A 25,230-nucleotide genomic window follows, 5' to 3' on the forward strand; every position below is an offset into this window, starting at 1 on the left:
TAAAATGTTGAATTACTGATGTTTGGGCAGTATGTATTTACCAATGTTACATGAATGTGATAAATTTTACCCTGTACTATCGCAAAAAAAGAATTAAAAACAATCCTAGCTACAGAAATGTCAACCAAAACATATTCAATCAATTAATCAAAGCATTTGTAAAGCGCACTACTCACCCGTGAGGGTCTCAAGGCGCTCATGAGAGGGGGGAGGGGCTACTACTGATCGAACAGCCAGGTCTTGAGGTGTCTCCTGAAGGTCAGTAGGTCCTGTGTCTGTCGTAGGTGGGTGGGAAGAGTGTTCCACATCTTGGCGGCGAGGTGGGAGAATGATCTGCTGCCTGTGATCGTTCTGTGCATGCATGGGACCGTGGCGAGGGCAAGGTCAGCAGAGCTGAAGCTGTCAGGTCGGGTGTAGAAGGAGAGCCGTCTGTTGAGGTATTCTGGTCCGGTGTTGTGTAGTGCCTTGTGAGCATGGGTGAGGAGTTTGAACATGATTCTCTTGTTGACGGGGAGCCAGTGCAGGTCACTCCAGTGGGCTGTAACGTGGCTGTGGATGTCCAGGATGAGGCGTGCGGAGACGTTCTGTATGTGTTGCAGTCTTTTCTGGAGCTTGGCCGTGGTTCCTGTGTAGAGGGTGTTGCCGTAGTCCAGTTTGCTGCTTACGAGGGCTTGGGTGACCGTCCTTCTGGTTTCAGTGGTGATCCATTTGTAGATCTTCCGAAGCATGCAGAGGGTGTTGAAGCAGGAGGAAGAGGCAGGGTTGACTTGCTGGGTCGTTGATAGCAATTAGACCAGGATGAATTCCAGGTTGTGTGCGTGGTCGGTGGGTGTCGGTGCGGTTCCCAGTGTGGCAGGCCACCAGGAGTCATCCCATGCGGAGGGGATCGAGAGAGAGGAATCTCCTTCCTGGAGAGCTGAGACGCCTTGTGGTGTAAGCCAGAGATCCCTAGAAGCCACAAAGCCAATCTACCTACTTTGGGCTAATCCATCACCATTGGGACATGGAACGTGAGGACCATGTATAAGGCAGCCAAGACAGCTCAAGTGGCAGAGGAGATGAACAAATACAAGCCCTGCTTGGCATCAGCGAGACCAGATGGACGCAGTCTGGATAGAAAAGACTGGTTCCAGGAGGAATGCTGCTGTATTCTGGACACAAAGAAAAGAATGCCTCCCTTACTAAGAGAATAGTGTTGACGCTAACGACTGCAGCCAACAGAGCTCTGATTAGATGGGAGCCCACAGTCCCAGAATCATCACAGCAACCTTCGTCACAAAGGAAAAGAAGATCCACATGAATGTTATTCAGTGCTCTGCACCTACAAATGGCAGCAAGAAGAAGAGAAAGAACAGCTTTACACAAGATTCCAGTCCCTCCTGTAGAAATTCCTTGAAAGAGACATTGGCATGCTGATGTAGGACCTCAGTGCCAAGACTGAAAGCAACAACACTGGGTACGAAGAAGACATGGGCAACCATGGCCTTGGTGACATGAACGAGAATGGTGAAAGGCTTGCAGATCTCTGTGCCCTGAACAATCTGGTGATAAGTAGTAGTGTATTCCCACACAAAGGAATACACAAGGCAGTGTGGGTGTCACCAGACCATTCAACAGAGAATCAGGTCGACCATGTCTGCATTGCCAAGACGTTCCGAAGAGCCCTGCAGATTGTAGGAGTGTTGAGAGGAGCGGACGTGTCGTCAGTCTCTCACCTTGTCTTTGCCAGACTAAAGCTAAAGATGAAGAAAGCATGGATGGAACCGACAAACCAGCGATGTAACACCACCCTCCTCAAAGATGCACAAAAACAGAGTGAATACTCAGTCACCCTCAGTAACAAGTTTCATGTCATGCAAGAACTAGATGATGACAGAAACCCAGTAGAAAGTAAGAGGGAGAAAATCTAAGTAACAGTGACATCAACCCTCCAGGAGATACTGGGTCCCAAAACACACCAGCATAAAGAATGGATCTCAATCAAAACTCTCCGCAAAATCCAAGAGAGAAAGGAAAAGAAAGATGCAATCATCACCAGCCAAACAAGAGCAGAAGAAAGTGAAAGCTCAAGGAAAATGCACCAAAACCAACAAGAAAGCAAGCGCACACAAGCAAAGATTTATTGATGATCTTGCCAATGAAGCCCAGGAAGCAGCGTGCTGTGGAATCTTCAAAGAACTCTACGACATGACAAGGAAACTCTCTAGCAGATAGAGCAAGCCAGAAAGACCTGTTAGAGACAAAGCTGAGAAGAGAACCATGGGTAACAGAGGCCAACAGCGAAGATGGGTGGAGCACTTTGAAGAACTGCTGAACCAGACCGTGCTACAGTCTCCACCGAACATACAGCCAGCTGACAAGGACTTGCAAATCGACTGCAGCAGGCCAACCAAGGAAAAAATATGGTAGCCATCAAACATATGAGAAATGGGAAGGCAGCAGGACCTGACAACATTCCTGCAGAGGCACTGAAGGCAGACATTCAAATATCAGCGGACATGCTCTATCCCATGTTTGGTAGGATATGGGAAGAAGAAAAGGTGCCATCAGACTGGAATGAGTGATATCTCATCAAGATTCACTAGAAAGGTGACCTGAGTAACTTTGCAAACTACAGAGGGGTAACTCTTCCATCAACCACAGGCAAAGAGTTTGACAGAGTCATCCTGAACAGAATGAAGGAACAAGTTGAGGCTCAGCTGTGAGAGCAGCAAGCTGGCTTCTGCAAAGGTAGTTTTTGCTCAGACCAGATTGTAACACTATGTATCTTCATTGAGCAGTCGATGGAGTGGAAGTACGCCCCTGTATGTCAATTTAATTGACTATGACAAGGCATTCAACAGGGTTGACAGAGACCCTTTGGAAACTCCTCTGCCACTATGATGTACCAGATATACTCACAAGTATTCTAAGGAACTCTTATAAGGGAATGACCTGCAAGATAGTCCATGGAGGACAACACACAGACCCCTTCCAAGTGAGAACTGGAGTCCGCCAGGGTTGTTTTCTCTCACCTTTTGTCTTCCTGCTGATCATAAAGGCATCCACAGCAAGGAGAAGAAATAGGATACAGTGGACACCTTGAACACAGCTCAACAACCTGGACTTTGCAGACAACCTGGCCCTACTCTCCCATACCCATCTGCAGATTAAAGTGAAGACTGACAATGTGGCAGCCACATCAGCACAACTTAGCTGCCACATCAACCAAGATCCTGAAGGCTAACAAGGCCAGCACAACCGCAGTTGCTCTTTCAGGTAATGCACTGGAAGAAGTTGAGGGCTTCACCCACCTGTGCAGTGCCATAGGCAAGCAGGGAGCACAGACACTGACATCAGAGCAAGAATCTGCAAAGAAAGTGCTGCCTTCATTCAGCTAATTAAGATCTGGAGCTCCAAGGACCTAACACTGCAAACCAAGATCTGGCTTTTTATCACTAACTTAAAATCAGTCTCTCTGCATGGAGAAGAAACGTAGAGGACAACAGTGACCACCATCAACAAAGTGCAGACATTCATCAACACTTGTCTAATGGAAATCCTCCAAATCTGCTGGCCAAACACCATCAGCAACAAGGACCCATGGCAGCAGACTTAACCACCTCCCTGCTCATGAAGAAACCATGAAAAGAAGCTAGGTCTAGATAGGTCACACCCTTCGCAAGCCTGTATCAAACACCACCAGGCAAGCCCTGACCTGGAACCCCCAGGGGAATTAGAGAAGAGGAAGGCCAAGAAACATCTGGCACCAAGGCCTTAAGGCTGAATGCAAAGAGAAGGGTTACACCAGGAGTCAGATTGAAAGAAAAGCCCAGGGCAGAGATGGCTGGAGAGTCCTGGTTAAGGGTCTGTACCACTGGAGGAGTAATAGGCATAAGTAAGTACTATTACAAATCAGCCTTGGCCATCGGAGAATGAATATATGGGCTGAAATTGGACCCTTTTCTTGACTAAAGTCAGGTTGCCCATTTGCCCACCACTTTTTTCTTAGTATCTAGAGTTAAATGTGTTCCTGCATACAGACTATCTCTCTATTGTGTTAATCTGGATCCGCCATTACTTGCCATATTTTCCAAGGGTCATTGAAACCCCCACTGTTCCATTATGGGAGAAACATACTGTTACTTTCCGTGTCCGTTCATGTTGACATGTGCAGTTCGATGGTTGAATAGGTATTGTGTGAGTGTGTGCCATACACTTAATTTGAGTGTTATTACCTCCTCTGTGGTAACGTAAATAGTCCTGCTGCAGCATACCGTAATGGTGCAGTATTGCGTCAAGCAACTCCCTCCCCCTCTTGCCTCCTCCCTAATCAGCATCTCAATCATGCTGACAGACCCTTGACTTCAAACGTAACTACTTTTATAACTAAATAAACAGCAGTAACTAAACATTAGTAGAACCATCAAGAGGCAGTAGCCATTGCTAGAGCCCAGAGTACTATGGGATGTTGTGGATCCCTCTGAAGGTTCTAGCATAATGCTTCCCTTTTTCTTGAAAGTTAGTAGGGGTAACCCAGTCGGGTGACTAGGTTACCAGCATACACACTCTGCTGCGGCAAAGTAGGTCGGTGTAGGGTGCCATGGGTAGTTCCTGTTTCGCAGGGGCAGAGTAATTGTTGCCATAGTATTCATGTGAAGTCATCCTAGTCCGAGTCACTATGCTATCTTTGTCTCCCTGGCATTGTGGGGGTGAGTTTAGGGCGCGCTCCAGGGGTACGTTCTTTCCTCAGAAGGTTGGCGGCTTTCTTCGGGTCTTGGAAAATATGCTGCTTGCCCTCTACCCTCTAGCGGGAATTTGAGTCTCAATGGATATAGCATGGCATATTCTATACCAGCGTGTTACAGTCATCTTTTCACTGGCAGGAATTCATGCCATGCCTCTTGTACCACAAGCATAGAGTCGGGGAAAAATTTCAAACAGTTGCCCTTGTGAATTATGATGCCTTTTTCCCAGACCAAGTGAACGGCTGTGTCCCTATCACGAAAATTCATGAGGAGAGATATTATGGGTTGGACCGGGTCCCTGGTGGGGGTCGTGGAGGCAACGATTGATGTGCTCTCTCTCTGTTGTGAACAGACAGGTGAATTGGTCTACTCTAAATATGGCTTGGAAGAAGGTCTTCACAAAAGTTTCTAGTTTCCACGTGCAACTGTTTCTGGTATTCCCAGTAGGCTCAGGTTGTTTCTCTGTGACCTAGCTTCTAGGTCCTCTAATTTCGCCCTAATAGACACTATTGCCGTCTCGATGTCAACTAGCTTACGTGCTGTACTCTGAACTTCTTCCTCAACGTTCCAAATGTGCTGTTCCACGGTCGTGAGACGTTGGTCATGTTTGTCCAGCCTTGTCCATTCTGATAGTGAGCGTGTCATGTATGGTGTCTATAGAAAGCAGACTTTGAATTGTTTGTAGCATTGCCTTCAGGCCTGGGGAAACATTTTGGATGCTTTCTAGATCTTCGGGTTCAGTACGGTCTTGCGAGTTCTGTCATCTTGCAACCTCGTATACTGTCAAAGGGCTACATCGACTATCTGTACTAAGATTTCCCCATTTTATTAGTGCCGTGCTGTGGGTCCTTGGTATTATTGCTTTGCGGCCTTCAGGGCCTAGGCCTTTGTAGAGGGAGGTGTAGGGGATGACGAAGGCCAGCAGCTAGTTTGGTCGTCCCAACCCCTCTTTGATGATGGCACCCGTTACTTTGTTTCAATGTTGTCGGTCTCGCCTTCTTCCTTAGTAGAGAGGCACAAGCAGACCTAAGTGCTCAGTATGGGGATATCCATGGAAATTTTTGTAGCCAGCCTCGTCATGTGATGCTGACATTCATGCCTAGTTTTAGCCCATTGGATCTTAGATGCTTGGGTGTGGCCCAGTACGGAGGCAGGCCGACTGTGCCGCCCTGCGCACCTTACCGTTAGTATCGCAGCGAGGGTTGCATGCCTTCACCCATTGGTCCATATGCCATTATTTCTCTCTCTCTGCGTGACTTGTCCACCTTTGGCCATCCATTGTTGCCTAACTGGCAACTGAGGTCACGATCTGTTGTATTCAGGTTCCCAACTTTGCCCACAAGCAGTGCAGCTGTGAGGTGGGCTGTGTTGGCCTTTCCACCTGCAGGGTTTCACTGGGATATCTTCTTTTCCGGCAGCCAGCTGTGTCAAACAAGCTCACTGCGGGAACCATTGAGGTGTCCCAAGTTGAAGAGTTGAGCCAGCTGCGTTTTTCATCCCCGTGCAGAAAATTTATTTTTGGCTGTAAATTCCGACTGCAGTATAAAAACAGTGAAACGCAGCAATGTTGGCTGCCGGCTCTCTAGCAGCCCCCAGCTGTGTGATGTGATGTCTCTGTTCCATGTGGGCATATATTCCTGCTTATATGTACTGTGTTAATGTTCTGAGACCCTGTTAATGCAATTGCTTCAACTGGTGAACTTGCCAAGACTCCTTCCTCTTTGTTTATATCTGGCACACGTTCTGAGCCAGGGAATGGCGAGGAAACACTTTGTAAAGAATGTAATATCAGACAGAGTTTGTGATTTTGCAAACCATGGTTTGTGGTCAGTATTTTTCACATTTGTCCACTTTTTGTTCACAGCTACTATGAACTTAAAGAGCAACTAAGGTCGAAATGTGTTGGGGTTTGACATGTACTCTGGGTAATGTACAGTTTGGTTTTGAAAAAAAATCATTATTGTTCAGGTCCCCTTTGACAGACAGTACATGTATATGACCAATAAATTTACATTTCAATGTATCCATTCTATATATTATTAAATAGCTTGATACAATATTAGAACATTTTGTAATAATCACTGCCTCTGTGGTGCCCTGCTTAAATAGACCAGATCTTCGCATACTTTTCTGTTGAAGATGTGGCCTGTACTCAGTGGACTGCTCCCCCATAAGAATTTACCTGGTCGCCTTCTTGGTGTGTCCCTGTTCGGATATTGCCTTTCTGCAGCAATTCCACAACAGGGATCCACTGGGGAGAGTCTCCACTGGAAAGGGGACGGGTAGGTGTCCTCTTTGTTAGCATTGAAGTTAGGAATCCTTAATCAGTTTACTTCAAAATAATGCAATTAAATCTTTGTCCCTTTGCCACATAATACTCCATCAAGTTATCTGGGCCAGAAAATAAACCGCTATCAGATTTTATACAGTATTTTGCCAGGATGTTGTCAGCATTTAGCATGAGTACCTTCCTAGCGCCTTGTCATCTCTTAGAAGGAGAATTTGAAACACCCAAAGAGTATCAGTATTGAATGTCATCCAGTTCTATTGAAATATAACAGGTAAACCTTCTAATAATTGATCCAAAGACTTGAACATCTTTGCTCCTTTTGCATCAAAGAGAGGGTTGAAACTAAGGAAACAAGGTGGGAATAGTAGGAAATAGAATTCACTTTCAGAAGACTGATGATTACAGCATGATCAGTTATTATGGAGCATCTTACTAGGGTACTAGAGCCAAAGGGAATCCCTTTAGTTGAGCATCTTGCACGCACAAAGCACAGAGAGGTCAGAAATTAGAAAGTACCATTAAAGGCACGCCGATCCATTCCCCTTGCTCATGACAAGAAATTGTATGTTCAGGTTGAGGAATAGTGGTTGTACTAAACTCTTAGTTGTCCATCACACTATCTCTTCCCTCTTTCCATATTTCAAGTCCAGCTTAGGACCATATGTGAACTCTTCAGTGACCTGGCACTATAAAGATGGATCTATACACTTGGTCGACAAAAAGTATTCATACTCCTTAGAAAACCAAGGCTACATTGTCTGGTTCTTATTTACCTTCTGCCACCTGCACTAATGGAACTACTGAAGGTGGAAGACAACACATTGCTTTAGTTAGAATGACCATATATTGCGTATTTTTGGACTTCCAGCCTAGAACCGCCTGATGCTCAAGGGAGTGAAACAAAGTTACTCTCGGATCTCCAAAATACACAAATACTCCACTTGCTCAATATAAACTGAACCTACGGACCTTCTAAACTTTTCCCCAAGTTTGTTTCCTTTACTGAAAAGGTAATTTGTGCTTACACCGAAAACCACTTTGCTCACCTACATTGCTCGACCAGCAAGTTTGGAAGGCTATGAGGTCCCTTATAACAAGGACATTGACACCCTTAAATTATCTGTGAAAAAATTCAACTGTATGGTGAAAATATGTAAAACCACTCTTCATAGTCATGATCTAAAATGTCTCCCAACCCACTTTTGTTCTGCTGTGCTTTGTTGCTCTCCAGCTGAGGTGCACATATTAGGAAAATTGAGTGGTCCTACTAAGTGGCGCAGCAGGGCTTGTTGTATAAATCCCTCCTGCACCATTCATTGAATTGCTTGTGAACCCAAATAATTTAGAAGTGGCTCTGCAAGCTAGAATGTGTTGGTTGGAACTTGGGAGACAGGGCTGTTCAAACCTACCCAAACGTCCCCCCTCCAGTGCCCGCTGCCCCAAATTCCATCATCATCATTGGGGCCTGTCTATCCTATCCTGCTATTCTGGTGTTTTTTCGACTCTCTTTATTTACAATCCCATAGCTCCCTGCCCACATTTGGGGTACCCAACTCTCAATGCAAGGTTTACTACAGTGCTCTTCCAAAACATTCATGTTTTCCAGTTCACTGAAGTACAGAATCCAGGCTATCACCAGATGTATATATTTAAATATCTTATATAACCTAACCAACAAACAATTCAAACTCTATTTAGAAGTTAAATCTCAATGGGAGTCCAACTAAAAGTGGGAATATAAATTGTGTTTAGAAATGGCACAAAAGTGAAAATAAATCTGAAGTCATGTTTCTGCAGGTTTGAAGCTTTTACTTTGAGCCCTTTTGCCAAGCTAAAAGACCAGATACAGCACAGACCAGAAACACCATGTAAAACCACTTGAAACCAGATAGTCTCAGCAATCTAAATAATGCAATCTTAAAAAAATGAAGACCTAACTTAAAAAAAGAATGTTGCAGAATTTGCAATATTTGACAAGTCAGGTCAGTGTTTATGTGGTATTTGTATAGCACAATCCTAGCCCAAAGTCAATGAAGAACTGTACAGTATCAGAGGCAAAGATAGTCAGTCAGTGATTGGGCAGATATCTGGGTTCTGAGAGCAGTAGAGGACTGTTACTGCACCGATGTAGTGTTCTTTAAAGAGGAGTTAATTTCTGCTCTCTCCTAAAGAGGAGGACGGTTGAAAATATAGATGTTGTCCCACAATCCGGGCTCATAGATGCAGAAAGCCTTTTGTTGTTTTTCGCACCCAGTTAAGAAATTACTATAAGCACCGGGTATATGTTTTGCAGCAGGTACTTTCTGATTCCAAATGCTATATAGTTGATCCTAGAACTTTCAGTACTGACAAACCTTGCCTTTAGGTTGAAATACTATTATCTGTCTGCACAGGTGTGTTACTGATGAAGTCCAATTTTTTCTTGTACTCCCCCAGTTACCTTGAAAGTTCTCCTGTAAACATTCAGAGCCTGCAAAACCAGAGCATGATATTCTAGTGTTAAATTAACAAAGATACTTTGATGAACACAGCTGTATGTCAACTAAGGTTAAAAGCATAGAAGCAGAGCATGTTTAATTATGAATTTCCAAGTTTTTATCTGCATTAACAAATTACTGCACAAACAACTTGGAGCTTTTTAGATTATTTTCTCTCGTCCTTTTTTCACAGTTGGTTGCCTTTGAAGTTGAGAAAATAAAAGATGATCAAATGAATCCTCAGAAGATGATGAAGCATATCAAAGACCTGGCAGAGCTGCTTATGAAAAATGTAAGTGTGTGAAAGAAGTAGTTTCCTGGGACCACGTTTCACATAAATATGCATATCAGAGTCGGAGAGCATATAGTGTAGGCTGACACCAAGATCACATGTCTGGGCACTGGATTGGAAATGATGAATTAAGGACGTCTACTTGGGAGCTGCAGGGCTACGGTTGAAGAAGACTTGCTATTGAGCACATAGGACAAGTAACGTGTGCGGTCACCTGACCAAGAGAGGTTTAACAGGATTTAGCAGATACTGCCACATGATTCAGAGCAGGGTTGGAAAGATTGATTTAGGGAGGTCTGATAGGTAACAAAGGTGATGTGCACTGACTGGGAGACCTAGCAAAGAGCACTGTGGAAAGGATAAGGTGCGTTAAATGTGACAGGAATTGGGAGCTAAGGTTGTGTGGGAAAAGGGCCTTGCATGAGTCTCTTCCATAACCTATCCTGATGAACACTGCTCCCTAAATATTCTATGGTAATTTATCACCCTGGCATGCCCTAGAATATTTTTTGGGAAAAGTAGTTTCACAACAACATTACCTCAGCTTCTAGCAGTCTGAGGCAACCCTGCCAGGTTAACACCATGAAGAGCTTGACGGGTCTATGAAATGTGTATTTTTGCTGGTAAAATGCTGTTATTTGTAATCGTGGGATATTTTTCACCTTAACCAATAGATCTTTTTTGCCAATTTTGTTGTGCGTAATGCTGTCATAGTTATTTTATCCAAGTGTGGCGCCTTATTATGTTGCCCGGTTACCAATATTATACACCAAAATGTTCAGCTTTTCCTCAAAAACATGCAGGCCCACCTTCCTATAAGTAGACATCAGGTATTGATATTTATTTGTGTGTCTTTGTGGTTCGTTACAAATCTTTGTTTTCTTAAAGAAATACAGTATTGTGGAGTAAATTTAAATGTAGCAGATTATACAAATCAATGTGACACTTTGTCATGAGAAATTCTTACCTGTTGTCTTTCTTTCCTTCTACTTTTGAGAAGATGGGTTTAGAACATTAATTGTAGTTATGCCAAAAAAAAAAAACATGATGACCCAAAATGAAAGTGTGTGCATTTTGAAATAATTTCCGTTTTATAATATGGGTTGGAGTCATTTCACACATTCAAGATAACAGAATACCAATGCAAGCAATATTTCTAAACGCCATATCATAGTAAACACAAAGTTCCATCTTTTTTTCAAAACTATTGAATATTTAATTTTCTTTTTTTTTTAAATGAGTATCTTTGCAAGACGGAGCCTCAAATAAAGCACTCATTTGGGCAGCTGTCAAACCATACCCCTTGTACCAGCCTTACCAGTCTGGGACATGAACAGCCTCAGCCTGGAAAATCTGTTTTCCTATATCACATCTTCAAGACGATTCAATACACATTGCTTGAGAATCTTGCATTTAACTTCATTGAAATATATTCATGCTTTTCACTTACTCTTCTTTTATACTACATGTATTCCGGTATTGTATCCAGCCCCACGTATCAAATTTCTCCTCATTTTTCAAGACCACCGCTAGCTGAGGTAGAGGGAACACCTGATAACCCTGATTCCAGAAGAGCCCTGATGTAAGACATTGACAGAACTAAGAGCATAACGTTTCAGTGTCCCCAGATTACACTGAGGAGATATGTTTAAGATGGGAAGGCCTGTGGGATATCATTTTAAAGTGCTTTTGTCTACCTGAGTGTTTATGCTCATTAAAGCATTCTTGTTTTTCCAAAGCGGTCACCCTGTTAGGAAAATTTATTAAAATGCCCCATAGTCAACATCTGTCCACTTGTCTTCTACAGTAACTACTCATGGAATACATTATACCGAACTAGTGCGCATTTTTTACCTATGCCCACTCACCAGCCCCTTTCAGCAGTTGGCATGATGTTGTCACTGGCCAACATCAATTAGGACAATTTGAGTTGAATACAAAGAAGCTGCATGGAATGGGTTAAAATGGGAGAGGGGAGTGAATGTGCCTTTTGAGATTTGGCTATGTTTTTTAAAACTTAACTGCAGGTATTAAGCATTTTACTGACCTACCAATATGCATTGAAAGTTTCTGTGAGCTGGCATTGTAAAATATGCTATTGTCCGCCCTGTCTGTTTCCCCACAAAGGAAATGTTTCCTGTTTTCCATAGCTTCTTTGTGTTTACTTGTATTCTAGCTAATGTCTGAATGTAGAATTTGATTTGTTTTGCTATTGTGAGAACTTAGTGCAAAAATACCATTGGCCATCATTCCCTAGTGTAGCTACACAAAACAATATTTGTAGTTAGGAAAAGATTTGTTAAGTTTCTGAAACTAGTGAGCACTAAAGAAATCTCAGCCAATGGGTACAACTAGCTCTTCTGTATGAAAAATATTTTCTTTTGGTATGTTTTTATAGTCTTCATAGTTTTTATCTGAGTTATCCCTACATGGAAGAGTGCATAAGTGTCACATTGCACCAAAGATCATATAATAAACGATAACACAGTTTCTTTTTGGACAGCATGACCCAGTAACAAATTCATATGCTATTACGTATAGCCAAAGCCGTTAACTTTTGACAATCGTTGGGATTCGCAGCCTAGATTCATCAATCCATTGCTGACTACATACCCTCCACATCCCCAAAATTACTTTTAGTAAAAGGTCAAGTATTGAAAGGGCATGTCCCACAAGAATCATTCATAGGTTGACATCTAAAGTGCTAAGGGCTCATTGCAATCAAAGACTCTCCAAACTGTGTGAAATTTAGTCTAGTAAAGCTCTTATTCCACAAAGTATACAAATATTCAAACATTCTAATCCTAGACATTTTACTAATGCAGTGATCTGTAGTAGGAGGTTCTGTCGAATTCCAGACTTGTAATACCAAAGAAGATGCTACTGCTATGGCTGTGTAGATAAAACTTTGACCTGCCCTGTTAAATGCTTTAATCTATCTCGAGAATCTAACAGAGCTAAAGCAGTGTCAAGTTGAACACTCAGGGCAAGCATTTTGCTTAAACCTCAAAAGATCTGATACCTGAAGTCATAAAGTAATGTACAAGTAAAAAACATATGGGGCCAATCTCCTGGTGCAGTAGTTTGACACCTGAAGCATTGATCTGATACTGCTGGGTTTATCCTGTGAAGAGTACTGGGAGTATAATATGCTAGCGATCTAGAAAGTAAAGCCATTCTCTTACATTTTGCTGCTCAAAGAGCTGTATGCGCAGTCTCTGCGATAAACGGCCATTCTTCTACCGTTATACTAAAACTAGTCCTCTTAATGATTTCATCTAAAAAATTGAGAATCAACGGTGCAGTTGAATTCAGTTTTAAAAGTCTTTACTAATCGTAACTAATAACTTCATCAGCACATAAGAGCCCTAATGCAGTAGTGCACATTTTTTTTTCAAAAAACTACTTATTTGTAGAAAACTATAAAAAAAGAGATTAAGTACTCTTCCTGAGCTGCAATTCTAAGTCAAGCTCAGCCTACGTTTTCAACCTCTGGTTAATAAAGAAATTATCAACTAAACAAAGCCCTTTCACATTCCATCTTTATAAAAGAGTTCTTGAAATCACCAATCCCACGTATTTACACTTCCTTAACGAAAATACATGCATTTCATAAAGGAACATTCCCTTTCTTTAAAAACTGTTTACTACGAGTCACCATATTATGGACCACTTTATGTCTCTTTTTTCCTGTAATTTAGCCATTTTCAAAAAGGAGGCAAGTCTATTTCTTATTCTTTGGGTATCTGATTCAAAAACAAATTATTGAAAAGCTTGCCCGGATAATTGATTCACACAATACAATCTAACAAGGATGCTAAATAATAGTCATATAACTGAGGCAATGCTCCTTATTTAGTTGTAATAATGCGAAAGGAACTCTAGGATGCTTGTTCCTCCATATAAACTTACTAAAGAGGGAGCCCATTTCATGGAAATATGATTTATTTACCCTGTTGGAGACATTAACGAAAATAAATATACCTAATGATAAAACCTACAATTGTATCAGTGAAACACATCCAATTATCGATAATGAAAGTAGTGACCATCCATTTAATAAATCTTTGACTTTCCTCAACATAGATAATTAAGATGAACATCTGCAAAAATAGAGATAACAAAAATTCCTAGGTAGCATACTGGATTAATAAAAGCCAACTGTTGTTACAAACATTGAGGAATTTTACTCTCCTCTGCCCTGAACAACAAAACTTTAGATTTTGAGTGGTTGATCTTGTACCCACCCACCACTGTAAAATCCAGAATTTTGTCAAGGGCTCATTGAATATTATTTTTGTTGACTTTTAGTTATAAAATAATGTTGTCTACAAAAAGTTACATTTTTTACATCCCCTATACATGAGTGCTAATCCGAGGTTTGTTAAGTAGCTTAACTGCCAGGTGCTCAATAAAAAAATAAACAAAAGCGTAGACATTGGACAGCCATGGCGGGTACCTCTCTTTATTGCAACTGCGTTGACCTCATTTGCATTAATTAATATCTTAACCTCTGCACCCTGATCACTATTATGAAGCATTGATCAAAAAAATTGAGGAAATCAAATGTTGCTAAAATAGCAAATAATGCATCCCAGTGGACTATTTATATTTGTCAACATTGATCTACCAGGTATAAACCCATTCTGACCTTTCACAATACCTTTTGGCGCCACAGGTATTAATTGTGTTGCAAGCACTTTGGTGAAAAGCTTATAGTTGGAATATAATAGACTAATTGGCCTATATGAGTTGGCATTAAGAGGTGGCTTATCTTTTTTTCAGAAAGCCAACTACCAGTCCCTTGGTAAAAGTGTGAGGAACATCTGTCCCCTCCAAGATTTGATTAAATAACCCTGTTAAGAACGATAGAAGTGCAGGGCAAATTCCTTATGAAATTCTATTGGGATGCCATCGCTCCCACATATGTTTGTACTTGCGATTGCTTTTAAGGCCATCTCAACTTCGAAAAAAGAAATGTTCTCAATAAGGTTATTTTTTGATAATTGAGACAATTTGAGGGGCTCCAAGGAGGTAAGATATTACTTCAGCTCTATCAAGGAGACTTGATCTACTTTATTATACAGATAATGTTGTTAAAGTTTATGTACTATTTCTTCTTTGTTGCTTGTTTGAGTATTGGTAAACGGTGGAAAATAGTGTAAATGTAGTTGTGCCTCGTTTTACTTCTAGTGGACCACACCAGCCGTTTACGGATCTGTTGGCTGGCTTCATAAACTTTCTGCTGAAATGTTTTAGCATTACATAGTTCCTCAGCCCTAAAAAAAATCCCTAAAATTCTGTGACGCCTTACAAAGCTTCTGATGTCATCTTATTTGTTTGCCCATGTTGCTCCCCGCGCCACTTACCTTCTCTGGTGCTTTTTACTGGGGCTTCTGCAGCTCGTGAACTCTCATAGAAAGATGCTAATCTATTTTAGCTTTATAAGCAATCGTCCATCCCCTAAAATGTAGCTTTGAAGGTCTCCCAAACTGCACATATCAGGGCCGCATTCAGATTTCTTTGAAAAAAATGAATAATTTGAACTCTAATTTCCTTTCTCCAAACCTGATCAGTCAGCATTAATCTATCAAACTGCCATCTACACCTAAACCTTAGATCATCATCCAAACAGATTTCAAGCAGGACTATAGAGTGATCCAAAAAAAAGCATTAGGGACAATGGTGGTTAACTTTCTATTTACCATTGATGAAATAAAAAAGAATTCCAAATGCAACAAGATATTAAACCGCCTCAACAAACAAGTAAGTTGCCTAAAGTCCAGATAATCAAGAAGCTTGCTTGAAAGAAGATAATAAAGTTGCAGTTTTGCATTTAGTCTGCCTTTTTAAACTTTTTGAGGAATCCAGCGTTACATTTTGTAAAAACAATTGAAATCCGCTCTAAAAATTAAGGGTTCATCCAACTGGATTGAAATCTTATAGAAAATGATAGCATAGTTGAGAGAGTATTGGCTTGAAAGATACTTTCCTTATGCTGATACTAGACAGCACCCCACTTTTGAGGAGGTGCAAAGTCGGAATAGTTTTTAAGGCACAAGACATTGTTAATCTCATTAATTCTGACAAACCCCAGAGGGATTTTCATGGGGCATGAAGGGAGAATTTGTTCTGTATATAGTTATAACATAGATCAGTCAGATATTTATAATTCTAGAAGCAGTGATTCTTACAGTCTATGGAAATCAGCAAGGATGGGCCTGTGCTCAGAAAATAATCCCCAAGTTCTTTTACTTTGCTGTCCAGTAAGCAGGTACAATAGTTCACTGTGGAATAAGTCTTCATAATTTGAGAAAGTCACTAGTCATCCATTCAGGCCAGTGTACATTGGATGATGCAACCAAAAAGAGCAGGTGAAAGGCACACGTGGAAACCAATATGTGATGCTAGTTCTTCAAGCTGGCACAGTGACGGTTGTGCTTCTTTAAGACTTTTGAGGCGGCCTTCAACTTATTTTTGAGCTATTGGATCGCTCATGTACTCTTTTTCAGTTTACTTCATTTGGGACTCATTCGTCAGCATCGTTTTGTGCTCCCTCTGTCCCAATTCTAATATTGAACTTTTTATCCCATGGCAAGATCGAAATGCATTCAACTTGAACAAAGTCCGACCTCCTGGACCTTCTTTCTCCATTGAGCAATCCCTCTAGTTTGAGGCCAGAGGCAACTGTTTTTATTTGTATATACACATGATTAACCTTTTTTTTTTTTACTTTTACTTTGAGTACAGATGATGAGGTGATAATCTGGAGCTTCTGTATGCTACATATTGGGGTACCAAATGAGTGATGATGTTTGTACACTGCCCCATCAGCACCAAAACAGGTGTTCTGGTGCATCAGAATCCGGGCTTGGTATTAACAGATGAGCTCCAGTTACAGCTGGGGGAAAAGCCACTTCTTGAACTTGAGTTTGTCTGTTCCACAGGCGAGATACCTAGACCTGAATGGAACCTCATTCTAATCTGGAAAGTTAGAATATGGTAACAATCAAAAGGTTGTGTGACACAGATTTTAATGTGCTTTAAAGTCCATATTTTATTTCTTATATTTCCATCCTCAACGAATGGGGATCAGGCTCAAGCCAAAACAAATGGTTATCTATGAACTGGACACTGGCACTCGAAAAATATATGTTTTTGCACTTGCAGGCATTACATTGTATTTTTCCTCAACCGAGGTCGAGCTACAAAGCTCTTTACCTGGTGTCGGTGCAAAAATACATTATGTCAATCTCAGGTATAATGATTATCTATGGTCTCAGAGTTGGTATAATGTGTGAACATAAATGGCAGCAGCTGTTAAACCTGGTAAAACTGGAGAAGGCATTAACCAGCATCTGGTCTTCCGGACACAAGTATTTGGATTTACCAGAAGACTTAGTAAGTTAGTTGGAATACATTTGTTTTATGATAGCTACCAGTGAATGGCATTGTTTCGAGATTACATCATTTAAATCTATGTTGTCAATTTGGTAAGTGTTTGGAAATACAACTCCCAAATAGCAAGACCCATACCATCCCCTTGGGAGACAATAATAAGTATTCTTTCCACAGTTGTAATAAACTCCTGGATTTATAGGGTCCTAGCCATTAGCATAAAGTCCAATGTATTCTTGAAAATAATTGCATGGCTGCATTCACCTGTTCCAACAAAGTTAGTGTCAAATCTAGATTGTGGTCTATAAATGCAAAGCTTTCCTACATGTTGCACATCTGAAGGTTACTTCCCTTGGGTTTTGGTTTCACTAAATGCGTAGTCATTTCTAAATGTCCTCTTCACTAACCCTTTCACTATTTTCTCCTTCAAAGATTTTCTCCTGTCATCAGTTTGATCTAAAAAAGACTTTTCTACCGGTGAAAGCAAGCATGTAACGTTGTTGTGATGTGCATAGGTAGTCCCAAATGTTAATGTAGGCTCCAAGAAACCTCCCAGAATGTCAATGTTTCATTCTTTGGCAATGTTACTCAAATGCAGATTAATCGGAACAAAAGAAAACACTACGTCTAGTTTAGAGAAGAAATACTGAATGTATTCCTGGTTATAAAGCCTTGTTAATAGAATACTACAACCAATTCCATATATTAGTGGCAAACTATGGTATGTTACTCCTTCTTCCACTGATAAAGGAATTTGCGTACAAACATAACACTCTCTCACATTCATCGTCTCAACATACTCATACAACAAGCAATAGAAAACATTAGAAGAAAGATCTCTTTGTGAGTGGGCTAAATGTAAGTTTTACTCCTCCCTATTGAACTTTTCTAACTTTGAAAGTGTAGTAGTATCTACGAAACTAATATAACTATTTTCAGGTGTGTGATGAATACTTGTGATCACAATCAACAACAAATACACTAGCACGCATACAATACCCAAAGCAATACACATACACTTGCAACACATATTAGTTTTCACTCTATTGTGATTGTTATCCATCTTGTAAAGAATCAGAAAGTAGAAGAAAAGGAAAAATATGTAACTATGCAGCCAAAATCAAAATCAAAAATAATTTTTGTTGCAGTTATTTACCACCTTGGGGGCAGATTGGCCTATTTTTATGAGGCCAATCTGCCTCCAAGGGGGACAGAAACCACTAGACGCCAGGGAATTTCTTTTTTTTGTTCGTGAATTTCACGTAAGGGGAGCGACCCCTTAGGCAAGGGTCGTTCCCTGGGGGGGCAAATTTATTTTAGGCCATTTCTGCCCCAACCACTGGGCACCGGGGATTTTTGTTGTTGTTTTACAGATGGGGAGCGACCCCTTAGGCAAGGGTCGCCCCCCAGGAGGGTCACATTGTATTTAGGCCATTTCTGCCCGCATTGGGGGCAGATCGGCCGATTTTAGGTCAATCTGCCCGCAAAGGGGGCAGAAACCACTAGGCACCAGGGATCTTTTTTTTGGCGCCGTCACGCAAGGGGAGTGACCCCTTAGGCAAGGGTCGTTCCCTTGGGGGGAAAATTTATTTTAGGCCATTTCTGTTCCCCAGGGGGGGCAGATCAGCCTATTTTAATTAGGCCGATCTGCCCCCAAGAGGGGCAGAAACCACTAGGCACCGGGGATTTTTTTTTTTGTTGTTTTACAGATGGGGAGCGACCCCTTAGGCAAGGGTTGCTCCCTTGGAGGGGCAAATTGTATTTAGGCCATTTCTGCCCGCTTTGGGGCCAGATCGGCCGATTTTAGGTCAATCTGCCCCCAGGGGCAGAAACAACTAGGCACGGGGATCTTTTTTTTTTTGCGCCGTCACGCAAGGGGAGCGACCCCGTAGGCAAGGGTCGCTCCCCAGGGGGGTTGGGGGGCAAATTTATTTTAGGCCATTTCTGACCCCCTTGGGGCCGGCTGAGCTAGAGGCCAAAATCCACAGGTAGGCACTTTGCAAAAAACACCTCTGTTTTCTGTGAAAAAATGTGATGCGTCCACGTTGTGTTTTGGGCCATTTCCTTTCGTGGGCGCTAGGCCCACCCACACAAGTGAGGTAACATTTTTATCAGGAGACTTGGGGGAACGCTGGGTGGAAGGACATTTGTGGCTTCTCTCAGATTCCATAACCTTCTGGCACCGAAATGAGAGGAAAAAGTGTTTTTTTGGCCTAATTTTGAGGTTTGCAAAGGATTCTGGGTAACAGAACCTGGTCAGAGCCCCACAAGTCACCCCATCTTGGATTTCCCTAGGTGTCTAGTTTTCAAAAATGTGCTGGTTTGCTAGGTTTCACCAGGTGCTGGCTGAGATAGAGGCCAAAATCCACAGGTAGGCACTGTTTTATGTGAAAAAATGTGATGTGTCCACGTTGTGTTTTGGGCCATTTCCTTTCATGGGCGCTAGGCCTACCCACACAAGTGAGGTACCATTTGTATCGGGAGACTTGGGGGAACGCTGGGTGGAAGGAAATTTGTGGCTCCTCTCAGATTCCAGAACTTTGTCACAGAAATGTGAGGAAAATGTGGGGTTTTTTTGCCAAATTTTGAGGTTTGCAAAGGATTCTGGGTAACAGAACCTGGTCAGAGCCCCACAAGTCACCCCATCTTGGATTCCCCTAGGTCTCTTGTTTTACAAAATGCACAGGTTTGGTAGGTTTCCCTAGATGCCGGCTGAGCTAGGGGCCAAAATCTACAGGTAGGCACTTTGCAAAAAACACCTCTGTTTTCTGTCAAAAAATGGGATGTGTCCACGTTGTGTTTTGGGCAATTTCCTTTCGTGGGCGCTAGGCCTACCCACACAAGTGAGGTACCATTTTTATTGGGAGACTTGGGGGAACATAGAATAGCAAAACAAGTGTTATTGCCCCTTGTCTTTCTCTACATTTTTTCCTTCCAAATATAAGAGAGTGTGTAAAAAAGAAGTCTGTTTGAGAAATGCCCTGTAATTCACATGCTAGTATGGGCACCCCGAAATTCAGAGATGTGTAAATAACCACTGCTCCTCAACACCTTATCTTGTGCCCATTTTGGAAATACAAAGGTTTTCTTGATACCTATTTTTCACTCTTTATATTTCAGCAAATGAATTGCTGTATACCCGGTATAGAATGAAAACCCACTGCAGGGTGCAGGTCATTTATTGGCTCTGGGTACCTAGAGTTCTTGATGAACATACAAGCCCTATATATCCCGCAACCAGAAGAGTCCAGCAGACGTAATGGTATATTGCTTTAAAAAATCTGACATTGCAGGAAAAAGTCACAGAGTAAAATGTAGAGAAAAATGGCTGTTTTTTTCACCTCAATTTCAATATTTTTTTTTTCAGTTGTTATTTTCTGTAGGAAACCCTTGCAGGATCTACACAAATGACCCCTTGCTGAATTCAGAATTTCGTCTACTTTTCAGAAATGTTTCGGTTTCTGGGATCCAGCATTGGCTTCACGCCCATTTCTGTCACTGACTGGAAGGAGGCTGAAAGCACAAAAAATCTTAAAAATGGGGTATGTCCCAGTAAAATGGCAAAATTGTGTTGAAAAATTGGGTTTTATGATTTAAGTCTGCCTGTTCCTGAAAGCTGGGAAGCTGGTGATTTTAGCACCGCAAACCCTTTGTTGATGCCATTTTCAGGGGAAAAAACACAAGCCTTCTTCTGCAGCCCCTTTTTCCCATTTTTTTTTTAAAACGAAATTTTCACTGTATTTTGGCTAATTTCTTGGCCTCCTTCTGGGGAACCCACAAAGTCTGGGTACCTCTAGAATCCCTCAGATGTTGAAAAAAAAGGACGCAAATTTGGCGTGGGTAGCTTATGTGAACAAAATGTTATGAGGGCCTAAGCGCCAACTGCCCCAAATAGCCAAAAAAAGGCTCGGCACAGGAGGGGGAAAAGGCCTGGCAGCGAAGGGGTTACAGCTTTCGGACTCTTCTCCAGAACTGTTGACAAAACTATTGGTTTAGTAGCTTGTCAAAATTCGGTTTCAGTGTCTTTCAGTATATCATAGTCTATTTAACAACAATTCTCATTTGCACTTGTAGCATGCAATATTCTTTTTGTTCAGCTGGCACTTTAGTTTCAAATTTCAATTCAAAAACAGATTCAAGTTCCAAAATCTTGATCTGGAAATTCAAGATCAAGACAAAAGTTCTCGTTCCCACTCATCTGTAGCACGGTATGCCCATTCAGGATCAGAGTATCTTCGACTTGAGCATAAATGACAGCAACTGTTAAACCTGGTAAAACTGGAGAAGGCATTGGCCAGAATCTGGTCTTCCGGACACAGGGGTTTGGATTCACTAGAAGACTTGCCAAGTTAGTTGCATTACGCTTGTTTTATGATAGCTACCAGTGAACGCCATTGTTTTGAGATTACAGCATTTTGGCTTAGATCAAGTCATTAAGGGCTACAAGCAAGATACACTCTGATACAGATGAGGCCTGATCAAAGTTAACAGTTTACAAACCATTTTACTTGGATGAAGATATTTTGGTGGAAAGTTTAGTCATATTGTTAAACAATTGGTCGCTATTCTTAGTCCAAGTAACATCTAAAAGTACATCAAATGTGTGGTTACCATAGATGATGAAGTCAACAAATAACCTTTTACTAATGTTTTTTTTGTTGCCAAAGCCCATTGAAAGCATTTCCATTTTATTTTTTTGCAGTTGGTAAGTTCTCAGAGAACAATACAAAACACAAACACAATCTTAACAGTAAACACCCCCAGGCTATAACTGTGAGTCTCTCAGCATTCTTGGCTTGGTTTGACAACCCATATTTAGTTTCTTGAGCATTGATATAATAATGAATGCTGAAACCAATTGAAAATTAGCTTTTCAATGAGAGCAAGTATAACCAGGGGTGTTTGGAGATATGTGGGTGCACTGGAGTAATTTAAAAAGCCTGTGAAAAGCTGTGATATGGGCAGTGTGTGTTAACTCAGTGGCAAGGAAATGGGATTCCTGCAGATTAGGCAAGCGGACATGGACTTTACCCATTTCACACATGGATTCTAGAAATTTTACCAAAAGTAAAGACAACTGAAAATGCTACAAATATTGTATCATAAAAATAAGTACATCTACTACATCATCTCTTTTTTAACACAAATTGTCTGATAGTAATATGTGGCTATACAGAAACGAAAATCTGAAACGTAAAAGATCATATATTTTTCTGTGTTTGTGTTTCTCTGTTTATGTTGAATAGAGATGACCCATTCATATTTGGAACCTATATTAGCTGATTTGTTTTGATGTGATGTGCTTCTGGTGGTACAAATATTCCTAGAATAGCTAGACTGAGGCATTGGAAATAGTATCAAGTCTGTAAAAGTTAATTTCCTAACAGGAATTGGGGCATTTAGCCAATCAATTTCAGAATGTTAACTTTTTTCCAAGCAGGGTATTCCAGTACTCCAGTGCTAATTTATAAATTCATATACAGGAGTACATTACAGTAGAGGCAAACCATCGTAGAAACGTTGTTTCCTGTTACAAGACAATCCAATAGTCTACCAGTAGGTTTTTAAATATCCAGATTAAACAGTAGTGTATATTTACATGGTAGAGAACTGTAATTGTGATTCTTTTTTGTACGGAAAACTTGGTGGAAGAGGTGGGCAAGTGGCTGGGATCATGCCCAGCCTCTCACATTTCTCCAGTGCTCCCTGAAGGCTCGCAACAGATGGTTCTCACATTATGGACAATAACACACATAACATTAAAAACAAGGTAGCGGGTGACAAAACTGGAAGTGTGAGACATTAACCGCAAAGTGTCAGCAGTTTTAGATTAAATATTTGACAATGTGGCTCTTGGGGAACTTTTCAGAATGTAATTTTTACCTTTTAGGGAAAAAGGTTGAAATGCGGTTGGAGGTGAATAGAACATATATTTGAAGTATTACATCTAGCAAAATTAGGCTGGTGATCCCTGAACTTTGGTACTTTTCATTGAAAAAATATTTGTGACAGCTCTCCTTCAGACATTACGTTGCTTCATTATCCATATTAGAGATAGTTATTTGATAAAGAAAGCAGCAACAGTTATGTTTCTTACACTATGCCAGTCATAGTTTCAGCATTTTGCTTTCTGATGCTTTCAGAAATAACTAGGTAATGTCAATAAATGAAGTCATTATCAGAAGTCAGAAATACTCCATGCTTTGTAGTTAGTTTGATTGATCATCTGTAAAAATGCAGTCCTTAGTTTACAACACTAACCCTCCATGTCAAGTGGAGATTTGGTAAAGGTACTTTACTGCTGCCCTATTGATTGTGAGCCAAGGCTGCTTTACCACCAGATATCTGAAGATATATGCAGGAGCGGATCAAACATGGTTCTGTACGCAGAGATGTTGATCTATTTCCTCAAAATGAGGTTTCCTATTTCTAAATGTGGTGAATCAGTCCAGCATTTTGATAGTCTGAAAAGTTCTAAAAAAATGTGTTGTGCTCAAAAGATTGACAAGTTATCTTTATATGTTGGTAAATTTGTTGAAACTGTTACACATTTCTGTCTATGTTTGAGATGACATGCTTCTGTTTTTTATTGTATTGTCATCCGTATTAATTGAATAGAGTGTATGTTTTTTGCAGGAGAATCCAAATCCCCATATGGCATTTCAGAAGGTCCCAAGGCCAACAGAAGGATCCCACTTGCGAGTTCACGTTCTTCCATTCCCCAGGATTAATGAAGGCAGGGTTCAGGATCTAGTTCAAGAAGGGCTCTCCAAAAATCAAAACGTCACCCCAGCTGCACGGGTGGAAAAAAAATGTGTTGTTCCTGCTGGTCCACCTGTTGGTAAGTTTGAGTCTTATTTTTTTTCTTTCCAAAATAGCAATTGCAGATTTGATATTTATTTTAGTAGTTCATAATATTTTTTCAAAGTGTGCAATTAAAATATTATGATCTATTTTGAAAAAGAGATTGCTATGCCCACATAGGTGGATTTCATTGTTACATAAGCCAAAAGCAGTACATTTCCCTTGTAAGAAGTCACTCAAACAGCCACTACGATCCCCGTTCTTGGAAATAAGGCTTCTGTAAACAGAATACTTTTGAGTTCATCTAAGTGTACAATAAACAGTACCAACAATACTTCATTCCAGTAGTTCGTGTGCACATACCTCTGCCTTGCACTTCGTAAACAAAGGAGCATACTCTGTCCTGGTTATACTCTTTTAGAAAATACATTTTCTCACAGTTCCTCACTTTACAGAACAAGTTTTATAAAATACTAATAAAATTGTGGCATTATCATTCCATGGTGTTTTGTCTTGTTTCTTTTGGCATTCGCTTCTGATCAAAATCCTACATTATTTTTTATTAAAACCTTTATATTTGCCAAAACGTAATGACTGTTAATCTTTTCTCAGTTACCAATATGTTAGCGCAGTGGTTCCCAACCTGTGGTCTGGGGACCCCTGGGGGTCCGCGAAGCCTCCTCAAGGGGTCCGCGACTGCTTAGAAAATTAATTAACATTATCAGATTAGGTCCTCAGCTTTCAGTAATGACTCAGTGAGGGGGTCCCCGGAATCCAATAATGATTCATTGGGGGTCCCTGGGTTCCAGCATTGATAAAGTGGGGGTCCACAGAAGTCAAAAGGTTGGGAACCACTGTGTTAGCGAGCTTCATTTTGCTCATTGAATGATTCGCTGACGGGGCTTGGTCTCGACTCCATATTATTTTTAGAAACATATCTCCAGAAGCATAAAACACATTTTTTGTTAAAATCTCTCTTGCTTAAATATACCCCCATGCATTTAAATAAACAAGTTACACTGAAGTCAACATGGCTCTTTTGTAAGGCATGGGTGATTAAAACTTCCCATGGTAATACAGCCTACTCCCCTGTGGAATAATATTTGAGATAATTAACTATAGGTAGACTGATTAGGAATAATTCATTGTCTACACCAGCAAAGGTCACCTTGTAGTCATTAAGTTAGCCATAGAGGGGCTGTTTATCAAGATCTGCAGGCTCATTCAGAATGCAACTGTGGT

The 25,230-nt window shown here is 41.0% G+C and overlaps 1 protein-coding gene across 4 annotated transcripts in view; it reads left to right on the forward strand.

The window, feature by feature from the left end:
• SBF2 (SET binding factor 2) overlaps positions 1–25,230 on the forward strand; it is a 1,701,375-nt gene that overhangs the window by 793,709 nt on the left and 882,436 nt on the right. For all 4 annotated transcript variants that reach the window (XM_069223624.1, XM_069223621.1, XM_069223622.1 and 1 more), the window contains exons 13-14: positions 9,688–9,786; positions 23,821–24,025. In XM_069223624.1, the coding sequence (XP_069079725.1) occupies positions 9,688–9,786; positions 23,821–24,025 (304 nt within the window). The remainder of the gene's footprint in view (positions 1–9,687; positions 9,787–23,820; positions 24,026–25,230) is intronic.

This window comes from Pleurodeles waltl, chromosome 3_1 (genome assembly GCF_031143425.1).
Source record: "Pleurodeles waltl isolate 20211129_DDA chromosome 3_1, aPleWal1.hap1.20221129, whole genome shotgun sequence".
Lineage (NCBI taxonomy): Eukaryota > Metazoa > Chordata > Amphibia > Caudata > Salamandridae > Pleurodeles > Pleurodeles waltl.